The sequence below is a fragment of the Dictyostelium purpureum genome, assembly GCF_000190715.1.
Source record: "Dictyostelium purpureum unplaced genomic scaffold DICPUscaffold_126, whole genome shotgun sequence".
NCBI lineage: Eukaryota > Evosea > Eumycetozoa > Dictyosteliales > Dictyosteliaceae > Dictyostelium > Dictyostelium purpureum.
This window is the reverse complement of record NW_003519463.1, coordinates 62,800-74,790: the sequence shown is the minus strand read 5'-3', so window position 1 is coordinate 74,790 and position 11,991 is coordinate 62,800. Positions and strand designations below refer to the sequence as shown.

At 24.7% G+C, this 11,991-nt stretch overlaps 5 protein-coding genes across 5 annotated transcripts in view; 4 read left to right on the top strand and 1 right to left on the bottom strand.

Moving 5' to 3' along the window:
- Positions 1 to 947: 947 nt before the first annotated feature.
- On the top strand, positions 948 to 2,924 carry DICPUDRAFT_33721 (uncharacterized protein; the record flags this gene model as incomplete). Its single annotated transcript, XM_003288196.1, has 2 exons — positions 948 to 2,517; positions 2,746 to 2,924. 2 exons carry the CDS (start codon positions 948 to 950, stop codon positions 2,922 to 2,924), a joined length of 1,749 nt encoding a protein of 582 aa, XP_003288244.1.
- A 1,328-nt stretch (positions 2,925 to 4,252) lies between these two features.
- Positions 4,253 to 6,587, top strand: DICPUDRAFT_152459 (uncharacterized protein; the record flags this gene model as incomplete). The annotated part of the gene is made up of 2 exons (XM_003288195.1): positions 4,253 to 6,272; positions 6,355 to 6,587. The coding sequence occupies 2 exons, from the start codon at positions 4,253 to 4,255 to the stop codon at positions 6,585 to 6,587; spliced, it is 2,253 nt and encodes a 750-aa protein (XP_003288243.1).
- A 226-nt stretch (positions 6,588 to 6,813) lies between these two features.
- On the bottom strand, positions 6,814 to 7,206 carry DICPUDRAFT_87947 (uncharacterized protein; the record flags this gene model as incomplete). Its single annotated transcript, XM_003288185.1, has 2 exons — positions 6,814 to 7,052; positions 7,200 to 7,206. The coding sequence occupies 2 exons, from the start codon at positions 7,204 to 7,206 to the stop codon at positions 6,814 to 6,816; spliced, it is 246 nt and encodes an 81-aa protein (XP_003288233.1).
- A 184-nt stretch (positions 7,207 to 7,390) lies between these two features.
- Positions 7,391 to 9,958, top strand: DICPUDRAFT_152457 (uncharacterized protein; the record flags this gene model as incomplete). The annotated part of the gene is made up of 2 exons (XM_003288194.1): positions 7,391 to 8,110; positions 8,171 to 9,958. 2 exons carry the CDS (start codon positions 7,391 to 7,393, stop codon positions 9,956 to 9,958), a joined length of 2,508 nt encoding a protein of 835 aa, XP_003288242.1.
- A 1,335-nt stretch (positions 9,959 to 11,293) lies between these two features.
- The window catches only part of DICPUDRAFT_79051 (uncharacterized protein), a gene marked incomplete at both ends in the record, with an annotated part of 1,996 nt that continues 1,298 nt past the window's right edge, over positions 11,294 to 11,991 (top strand). Inside the window, 2 exons of the mRNA XM_003288193.1 lie at positions 11,294 to 11,341; positions 11,534 to 11,987. Coding sequence (XP_003288241.1) covers positions 11,294 to 11,341; positions 11,534 to 11,987 — 502 coding nt within the window. The remainder of the gene's footprint in view (positions 11,342 to 11,533; positions 11,988 to 11,991) is intronic.

Genomic DNA, 11,991 nt, shown 5'->3' with positions numbered 1-11,991 from the left:
TTAGTTATTATCACTCACAGTGACACGATACATATGTGTATATATACTTTATTATATATATATATATAGTATACTTTTATAATATGTTCATCTTGTATTTATAAATATTTATTGTTTCATTTCATTGTTTTATCGTTAAACTTTTTTTTTTTTTGTATTAATTGGCACCAATTTGTCATAGTTGGTTATTTGTTTAATATATAATTAACCTTCTAAATATATCTATTTTATTTATATTTAATTGTCTTTTTTTTTTTTTTTTTTAAAAATTTTAAAATTTTAAAAATTTTTTTTTCTTAAATCCTAAAATTTATTTATAGATAATTTTTCATTATTATTATTTATATAAAAATTAAAAAACACTTTATAAATATAAACACAAACACACTTTTCACACACACACACATACACACTACTCAAACGCACATAAAAAAATTAAAAATAAAAAAAAAATTAAAATAAAATTAAATAAAAAATAAAAAAAAAAATTCTTTTTTTTTTCTTTTTTTAAAATGATAAACTTTAAGACGTTAATAAAGCTAGTGTTATTATTTATTATATTTATTGTAGGAACCAGTCCCAGTTATTGTAGAATCGATGAAGGTAGTTTTTTTAATGATCAATCAACCACCAAATCGATAACTAATATAATAGATAATTATTTCAATAGTTTTAAAGGTTCTCAATTGGGAAAGAAATATGTCGAAATAATAAGAAGCAAAAAGCAAATAAAAATAATAAACGATACTACACTATCATCAGCATCAGCATCAGCATCAGCATCAGCATCATCATCAGCATCGATAGAGAATGAGGATGATGAAGATCAAAATTCAGAATATAATAAGCAATTTAAACTACATGGATATAATTGTAAACATGATGAAATCAATCATAGATTTTTAAAACCAAAATCACATCATAGTTTTAATAAAGTAACACTACCAATGAAAAACTGTAATAAAGAGTTACTAAATCAATTCGATAAAGATAGCGATCCAGAAAAACAAAATAAACGTTTCACAACTAACACAGCAACCACCTCAGATTCATTTCAAAAACCCACACCCTCGCCAATATATAATAATAAAAATTTAATAAATAATATATTTGTCAGGAATTCCATCAGATTTTTTATAAATAATACTTTTATAAACGGATTCAATGATAGAAATGCTTGTTATAAAGTGGGCGATATCATACCTATGGGTTTGACGAACGATGAACCAAAAGAACTCTGTAGAATGGATATGTACGGTGAAGTTGCAAATGTACCTTGTTTTTATTCATGTAAAGAGAAAGACATTCAAAGCAAAGATTTACAGGTTCTTTTAAGGGATTATGTGGTCAAGGCAACCTTTGAAATTTTTTCAACACTATTGTCAGTCCGTAATCCAGATAAAACTTTAAAGCTTCAAAATAATCCAGATGATAAGAAACCAGTCCAGTGTACAAGAGGAATATATATACCAGAGGAACTCTACACCAAAGGAAAAAACGATACTGATCATTATGTTTTCATCACAGCACGCCCAACTCAAGATTCAATGACCATTGCATTTTCATTAATTTGCGATGCACCCATTCTCTATATAGGTACCAACGAATGGATTTATGATAGACCACGTGTTAGTATATTAAATTTTAACCCAAATTACTTTTCAAAGATTTTAGAAAGTCAAAGCAAATGGGTTTTTAATCAATATATGAGGGTTGGTATACATGAAATGGTGCACTCTTTGGGCTTCTCCGCACTTTTATATGACAGCTTTGTAAACCCAGATACAGGTATTCCATACAGATTCGACTCAAATCAAATTGCAAAAGTAATACAAGAAGATGGTACAACACCTCTAGGTAGACACTTTGTTAGAAATAAATCAGTAATAGCAACACCAACCATTGTTAAATTCACCAAAAACTATTTCAATTGTTCAACAGCACAGGGTTTCGAGCTAGAGGATTATGGAGGAGCTGGTACAGCAGGTAGTCATTGGGAAAAAAGATCTGCAGATGAAGAGATTATGACTGGTTACATTTCACAAACATTACCTCTTAGCAGATTAACTTTAACTTTTCTTTACGATACTGGATGGTATATACCAAACTTTAGCTTTTCAGAGAATCATCAATGGGGAAAAGGATTAGGATGTGATTGGCTCAAGAATTGTGATCCAAAATCATGGGATTTACCAGGTTATTATTGTACTAATTTTAGAGAGATGGATTGCACTGCAAATAGAATGGGCAAAGGTATTTGTCATCTAGTTAGATATACTGAATCATTGCCAGCATTTTATCAACACTTTAACTCTACCTCCATTGGTGGCTCAAACAGAGCATCAGATTATTGTCCATTCTATCAAACTGTACATTCTGTAAATTGCCCCAAATGTGGTTACTGTTCAAACACTGAAGAGAAACCAAATAAAGCCATTAAAGAGGAGTTTGGTTTTGATAGTAGATGTTTCAACTATAATATTATATATATCGCAAATGATACATCAAGCAATAGTGGTAACAATAACAACTCTACAGGTAACAATAATGGAACCAATGGCAATAATGATACCAATAGCAACAATCAACAAAGATATCGTCCAAGAACAGGTGAGGAATATAGAAACAGCATAAACAATATCAACAATAACAACAATCACAACAATGATAATAATGACGACGATAACTATGACTACTCTTTTATAAACAGTAATTTCAAAAAAGTAAGCTACGAAAAGAAAATAGCTTGTTGGATCAATAGATGTAATAACGAAAGAAAAATACTAGAAGTCAAAATAGATGAAAATTGGTATGATTGTGTAGTAAATAAAACAATCCAGGTACCAATTGATGTCACAGAAAAAGAAACTATATTATTAGAATTGATTTGTCCTAAAAAGGAATTTGATATTTGCGATTTTTAAATATTTCAAATTTTAAAAATATTTCAAAAACTAATTATATAAATATATTAAAATATAAATATATATTTAAATAATTAAAATTTTAAAATATGTTTAAAAATAAAAATAATTTATAGCAATAATAAAAATAATAATTATAAAAAAAAAAAAAAAAAAAAAAAAGATAACATTAATAATAATACTCTTATACAATAATATAAAAATAATAATAATATTATTAAAAAAAATTAAATAAACTATTTATTTATTTATTTATTTATTTAAAAATAAAACAAATTAATTTTTGATATCGCTAAAATAAAAAAATAATGTATATACAAATATAAAATAAAAAAAATAAATTTTTTTTAATGTGCAGTAGATTTATAATAGCGGTTACTTCCAGATGATCTGGATACTGAAGTGTTCTTTCTTTCTGTATGCATGGATATTCATTTTTTTAGACCAATTAAACTACCATCAGCACCTTCAAATATAAGAAATTACACCTCGAACCACAAATTTTTTTTTCTGAATATTCATTTTTTTTCATATTTTTACATTTTTTACCATTTTTACATAAAATTACATAAATATGACAAAAAATGATAGAATATTCAGAATAAAAAAGTGTGTGGTTCGTGGTGTGGGATGAAATAAATGAAGAACTCGATGAATGCAAAGAAGAAATCAAAGAGAAAAATGTTTTTAAAAAAAATTTCAGAATAAAAAAATTAATAAATTTTATTCTGAAATTTTTTTGGCTGTATTGAATCAATTAAGTTACATAAAGCAAAAAGAATAAATATTAAACTCAAGAGTTTTTAACAAATGCCAAATCAATTACCAAAATGGTGATAAAGATACCATTGCAAATTTAAAACGTTGTCAAAAAGAAAGAGATAAACTCAAGAAAGATGAAAGTAATAGGGGGCTGCGGTTTCACATTGTGGATAAAAAATCATTTTTTTTTTTTTTAAAAATTGCCGCAAAGTTTTATATCAGGCATTGATAAAATAAAATTTTTATTCATCAAAAACTCCTATCTATTAGGTTTTTTTTTTTAATTTATAAATAAATATATTTTTTAAAAAGCTTTATTTATATATATTTATATATATATATTTAGATATATTTGGAATTAATTTCTTTTTTTTTTTTTTTTTTTAATTTTTAATTTTTTTTTTTTTTTTAAAATTTTTTTTTTTATTTTATTTTTTTTATTTTTTATAAATTATGTTTTCATTTTTTTAAACAATTAATAATCAAAATTTCTATATATATTTTAATATATTTTCTTAGTATTTTAATTGTTTAATTTTTTTTTTTTTTTGTATTATATTAAAAAAATGGAAACTAACCAGGATGTATCAATAGAAAAAGAATCGATTAACAACAAAGATGATGAACAGATAAATAAAGAAATCGAAACCAATGACAACGATGTAATAATAGAAAATGATGATAAAAATATAATTAAAACACCAGAAGTTAAATCTCTAAATGATAATGAAATTTTTGAAAAAATTGTAAATGCAATTAAAGAAAATAATTCAAATCTATTAGGTCAACTTTTAAAAAAACTATCAAAAAATAATGAAGAAAATAAAATCGATAGCAACGATGAAAGTGAAAATGAAAATGAAAATAGAAATCATAAAAATAAACCACCTAAACACACAAGTAGAATGTACGAAAAAGAAATAAACCATGAAGAAATTAAAAAAGAAATTGATGAAAATAATAAACACTTCAACTTCAAACCAATTTTAAATAGAATTTTAAAAGGTAAAACACTATTATATACAGCTGTAGAATTAGATTGCTATAATGATATCGTATTCTTATTACTAAAATATGGTGCCGATCCAAATTATTTATGCACTTTAAGCAGCCCAAACAATGAAGAATTAGGATCAACATCATCATCAACAGTAGCAGCATCAGCAACAGGTATTGCAAATGTAGAAGATTTAGAGACATTACTCAGCTATTATAAAAAGCCAGCAGATAAAGAGGGTGTAATTCATTTAACAGTTAGAAATGGCGACTCATCAATTTTAAATTTATTGTTAGACTACGGAGCAGATGTTAATATCCTCGATTCATTATCAAGATCACCAATTATTATTGCAAGTGCAAATGGAAATACAGAATGTGCAAGATTATTGGTTTTAAAGAGTTGCAATGTGAACCATGAAGATTTGAAAAAGAAAACTGCTCTTCATTTAGCGATCGATGGTGGTTTTGATGACATTGCAACCACATTAACACACAATGGCGGTGATGTTTCCGTTAGATATCATTATAGACCAAGAGGAAAAACCGCACAAATCAACCTCGCAATACCAAGCCCATCTGGCAAAGGACGTCCATCATTCAATGATAGTGCTCAAGACTATACAGATTATAAAGATGTTAAAATTTTTAGCAAATTAGATCGTTATGGTAACATTCAAGATTCAAATGGCAGTAATGGTAACCAAAATATGGTAACAAACGACATAGAACTAACAGATAAACAACATCAACAACAAGAAAAAGAACTAGAGTTACAAAGTGGTGTAGGTCGTAAATACTCTAGAAAATCAACAATGAATAGTGGTCTAACTACCAATATAAGTAAACAAAAAAACAAAAAAGAAATCGAAAAGGAATTGGAGCGTTCCATTAAATGGACCAAGTTAACAAAGAAATGGGCTAAACGACCTGAAAAGAGACCATTAAAAGTTAGATCACGTTCAATTAAAGGTATACCAGATAGAATGCGTTCAGAGGTTTGGTTACTCTTATCAATGGCAACTATAGAAAAAGAAAAAAACAAAGGCCTCTATGACCAATATGTAAACTCACATTCAGAAAGTGAAGTTGCAATCGATCTAGATGTTAATCGTGCTTTTAGAAACCATATCTTTTTCCGTGAACGTTATGGTATTGGTCAAGTATCTCTGTTCAATGTACTCAAAGCATACTCAATTCACGACCGTGACATTGGATATACACAAGGTATGAGTAGCATCGCATCGCTATTGGTCATGTATTTACCCGAAGAAGACGCTTTTTGGACATTACAAGCTCTAATGAATCGTCCAGAATACAACCTACGACCCATTTTCTTACCAGGTTTACCAGGCTTCTTAAGAATGGCATATGTATTTGAAAATCTCTTAAATGACTATTTCCCAACCTTAAAGAAAGCTTTAGATGATATTTATTTAGGCCCACCACTATACACAACTAAATGGTTTTTAATTGGTTATTTAGATTCATTCCCATTCCATATTGCATTACGTATTTGGGATTTAATTTTTTCAGAAGGTTATTTTATTGTCTATTCAGTAGCAATGTCATTATTTAGATTAAACGAAAGTAAGTATATACTTTATTTTTAAATTTTAATTAGTAAATAATATTAATATAGTTTTCTTTTTTTTTTTTTTTTAATATTTAGAATTAATTTTAGAAAATAAAGATAGCTTTGAAAAATGTTATAATATATTAAGATCATTTGAAAATTTCGATATGGATGAAGATCTTTTCATAAACTATATTATGAAACACAAAATCAATGTAAAGAAAATTATACACTATGAAAATAAATATGACCAAGAAAAACCAAATCCAAGTATTAACAGAACTACCCAATCATTCAAGAAAAGATTCAGTCTATTTGTTAAAAACTAATCCAAAATAAATAATAAATTTAATAAAAAACGATAGAAAATAAACTATGGTTTATTTTCTTTTTAAAAAAAAAAAAAAAAAAAGAGTTTTGGTTATGTTTTACATTTTTATTTACATTGTTTTTGTAGTGGTTGTGGTTTTAGTTGCTGTTATTGTATTGTTTTGATAGATATAAAAACCATACCTATCCAATGACTGCTATATTATTATTTTATGTTATAACTATTTACTTTGGTGCAGCTCCTTTAGCTTGGGAAGCAGCTTTTTTAGCTTCAGCTTCGGCTAATTTAGCCAATCTGGCATCTTCAGCTTCTTTAGCCTTCTTTTCTTCAAAAAGTTTTTGTTTTTTGGCGATTTCAGCGGCATCTTTTTCTTTTCTAGCATTTACATCACCCATACCCTTGGCTGGAGCTTTCTTTGATCTGGCTTCAGCTCTTTTTCTATCGATATCTCTTTGATTACCTCCTATTAAATTAATTTATTGTTAGTTTTTATATTTTAGTTTTATTTATTTTATAATTATAACTATTTTTTTTTTTTAGACTTAAAAAAATTTTTAAAAATCGTTTATAAAATATTATTAATTATAAATCTATAAATTAAGATACCAACTTGTCATTTTATATTGTTTTGATTTGTTTGTAAAAAAAAAATAAATGATTTTTTTTTTTAAAAAAAAAATTTAAAAAAAAAAAATTTTAAAAAAAAAAAATAATTTCACAATAATAAAAAATAAAAATAAAATATTTTTAAAAATTTTTTTTTATTAAATTTTTCAAACAAATTAAAAAAAAATTAACCAAATGCTCAAATTATTTAATTTTGTAAAAATTAACAGAAAGTTTAATAATTTTAAAATAGTAAGATATTATTCATCAAATAATAATAATAATATTGGGGGTAATAATATAAGTAATATAAATAATATAAATAATATAAATAATAATAACGATGAAATAAACGAATTGAGAAATAAAATTAAAAGATATAATGACTTGTATTACAACAAATCAATAAGTGAAATATCTGACTATGAATACGACAAGCTATTTAAAAAATTGGAATCATTAGAAAAACAGATCAATAATGACGAAGATGGCAACGATAATGCATCATTAATAACAAATAAAGTAGGTGCTCCAGTTAGAAGCAATGGCAACAACAACAAATATAGGCATACAACTAGAATGTTATCACTACAAAACACATACTCTCTTGAAGATATTCAATCTTTTAAAAACAAAATAGAAAAATTTCTTTTAAAGAAATTAAAACTGGAGAATAACACAACCTCAAATAGTGATCTAAATACTCTATCATCATTTGGAATCAACAACCTAGAATACTCTATGGAATTGAAATATGATGGTATTGGTATTAGCTTGGTGTACTCTGATTCAAAACTAGTAAGAATTCTTACAAGAGGTGATGGAGAAATTGGTGAAGATATCACAAGTAATGCATTACAATTTATACCGCAACTAAACAAACTAATTAATTTAAAACTACCAAATCAATATTCTGTAAGTAACTAATTTATACTAAACTCAATACAATTGATGTTCTAACTTTTTTAAATCAAGAATTATAAAGAGTTTGAAATTAGAGGCGAAGTGGTATTAAACAAAACATATTTAGAAACTATAAATAAAATAAAATCAGATAATAACGACACACACCAATACAAAAATACAAGAAATATAGTATCGGGCATATTAAGAAAGAATTTAATCGAAATAGACGACGAACAACACAATGAAAACAATGTAGATGATGACAATAGTAGCAACAGCAGCAGCAACGTCAAAAAGAATGATATCGAACAACTATTACACAACAATATTAAATTTGATTTTTTTGCATACAATTTTATTCCATCAAATAAAAATCAAACTATCAATGGTGACACACAATCAAGTAGATTAGGGTTATTAAAATCAATTGGTTTTCAAGTTGATCCAGGTGCAGATGTTATATCATTACCAACACTAAATAATAAACAGCCACATGATATAGGCCCAATTCAACAATATATCGAAAAATGGAATGAAAATAGATTCAAATTTCAATGGGATATTGATGGTATAGTTATAAAAATCAACAGTATAGATACTCAAACTAAACTTGGTGATATCAATAGATCACCTAGATGGGCATTTGCATATAAATTTAACGCGAAAAGTGAAGTTTCCACCATTTTAGATATAGTATTACAAGTTGGTAGAACTGGTAAAGTTACACCAGTCGCACTAGTAGATCCAGTTGTAATTCATGGCGTGACAATATCAAGAGCAACACTAAATAATTTAAATTATATTCAAAAACTCCAACTCAACAAGGGCTCAAAAGTTTTAATAGAACGTGCAGGCGATGTTATACCCAAAATCATTAGCAAAATAAACGTACCAGAACAACAGCCACAAGAACAGCAACTGCAACCAGAAGATGGCTATTTAAAAAATATATTTAAATGTAATTCAAATGGTAATTTAGTATGTCCATGTGCAAATGAATCTGAACTAATTCAAAAACCGGGCTATATTGATTATTTTTGTGTTGATAGCAATTGTCCAGATCAACAATTTCAAGAAATCTCTTGGTTTGTGGATAAAAAAGCAATGAACATTAAAGGTATTGGTATATCTCAAATCAAAGATCTTTTTGAACACAATTTTATAGAAGATGCAGGTGACCTTTATCTCTTAAAAAAATACAAATCTCAGCTACTAGAACTTAAAGGATATAACCATGTTAAAGTTAATAATATGCTTGAGGCAATCGAAGAAAGTAAATCAAGAGGATTATCATCCTTACTATGTGGCATGGGTATACCAGGTATAGGCAGAGCAAATTCAAAAATACTTGCACAAAAATTCCAGCACTTGGATAATCTCATAAATGCTCCATCTATACAATCAATTGAAAATCAATCAAAACTAGGCAGGCAAACTTCTGAAGCTATTTATAATTATTTTAACCCAATTGATCCAACAGAAAAAGAGTATATAAACTTTTTAATTTATAAATTCAAAGAAAATAATTTAAATTTATCATATACAAATAATAATAATGATAATGATAATGATAATGATAATGATAATGATAATGATAATGATAATGATAATGATAATAATAATAATAATAATAATATAGAATCAAAGAACATAAATATAGATAATCCGATTTATAAAAAAAATATTGTAATTACTGGTAAATTAAGTATAGGTGATAGAGATTCCGTTAAAGATATTTTGGAAAGCAAATATAATTGTAAAGTTCAAAGTACTATCAATTCATTAACAGATATATTATTGATAGGTGGAAAACCCGCAAATGCCAAAATTTCGAAAGCCCATCCATTTAATTTTTAAATTATTAAAAGAAATAGATTTTATATAATTTGGGATCTCTTTTGTAAAAAGTAAAATATTTTTTTTTTTTTTTTTTTTTTTTTTTTTTTTTGTTTTAATTTGTGTTTGGTTTACCAAAAATATATTTTTTTTTTTGTTTTAATTTGTGAACAATAACCCCCCACGTATTTTCATTTTTAAAAAATAAAAAAATTTTTTTTAAAAATTAAAATTTTTTTATTTTTTAAAATTCACACACGCATTTTAGAATAATTTGTGTTTTACGATTTTTGGTGTGGGTGGTATGAAACGTATTAACACACAATGTTTTGTGTTTATGTGTGGGTTAGAAGCAGTGGTTAATATCTATCAAATGTTCAAATTCATTGATATCGTCCCAAATAAACAAAAATTAAATTAAATTTAAATGAAAAAAAAATTCAAATGAGCAAAGGTTTTTCTATTTTTAGGGTTTTCGCTTGCTACTAATTAGTTTTTTTTAATTTTTATTATTTTTTTTTATTTTTTTATTTTATTATTTTTTTCTATTGTTTTTTTGTTTTTACACATTAATTAATTGTTCATTACGTAATAAAATGAAATCAATGATTATATTAATTTAAAATAAAACAACAATTAAAATATAATAATAATAAAAATAATAATAATAATAGTAACAAGCTTAAATTCGTTTCAATTCAATTTCAATTTAAACGACAAATATTAATTTAATTTTTTTTTTATTTTTTTTATTTTTATTTTTATGGCGATATTTAAATAATAAAATTTTATTTTAATTTTTAAAATTCTTTTCTATTAACATAATAATAATAATTTACAATAAAATATTTTGTTTATTTATTTATTTATTTATTCATTATTTATTCATTTATATTTTTTAATTCTTATTTTCCCACCCACACATTTTAATATAAATCAACATTATCTATTTTAATCAAAGTATATATAGCAATAATATATTTAAAAATCAACCACAGTGCGCAATAACAGCAACAACCAATAAAATAATAGATACCATAATAATTAATTAAATCTTTTTAAATCATAATTAATTAAATAATTAATAAAAAAAAATTTCATTAGTATAATTCATTTAGAATTCAATATTTTTTTTTTTATTATAAACGTTAAAAAAAAAAAAAAAAAAAAAAAAAAAAAAATTATTTTTTGGGAAGGGAAAGCTCTTTTTATTTATTTTGAAAAAAAAAAAAATATAATAAAAATAAAAAATAATTTTACGAAAAAAACTAACTTTACATTTTTTTCCTTGCATAATTTGCAGGTTTTTTATTTTTTTGATTAAATAATTAAAAAAAAAAAAAAGGTAAAAATAAAATGCCATCCTCTACTTCAAGCACTGATTCTTTAAATAAGTTATCAGATGTAAGTACTTTAAAATAAAACTATATATTTTTTTTTATTTTTCAAGTGTTAACATATATAAGCAATATAATAACATTTATAAAATAATTTTACAATAAAAAAATAAAAAAAAAATAAAAAAAAATGCCCACTAATTTTAAATTTTTTTAAAAATTATTTCAAAAAAAAAAATCATTAATTAATTATTTCTAGAATGAAGATGAAAACATTAGTAATAACAACAATAGTAATAAAAATAATATAATAATAATAGAAAAGAATTTATTAAATGAAGAAGAAACAAATATAATAAATAAAAATGGAAAAATAAATAGTAGTTCAACAAGTCCAAATATCAAAAGCTCGCACTCTGACGATGAAGAAGAAAGGGAAGAGGACGAAGAAGATGAAAACTATGATAAAAAGAAGAAAATTAAAACAGATCAACAAGAGTCAAATATACAAACAAACAGTAGTAATAATAATATACATAGAGATGCAAATTTAGAAGTTTTTATAGGCGGTATTTCAAAAAATGTTAAGGAAGAAGAACTAAAAGAATTGTTTAACGAAAAGGTAGGCAATGTTAAAGAGGTTAGACTAATGAAGGAAAAGAATGGTGAAAGTAAAGGTTTTGGTTTTGTAATGTTTGAGGATAAATCCCAATGTCA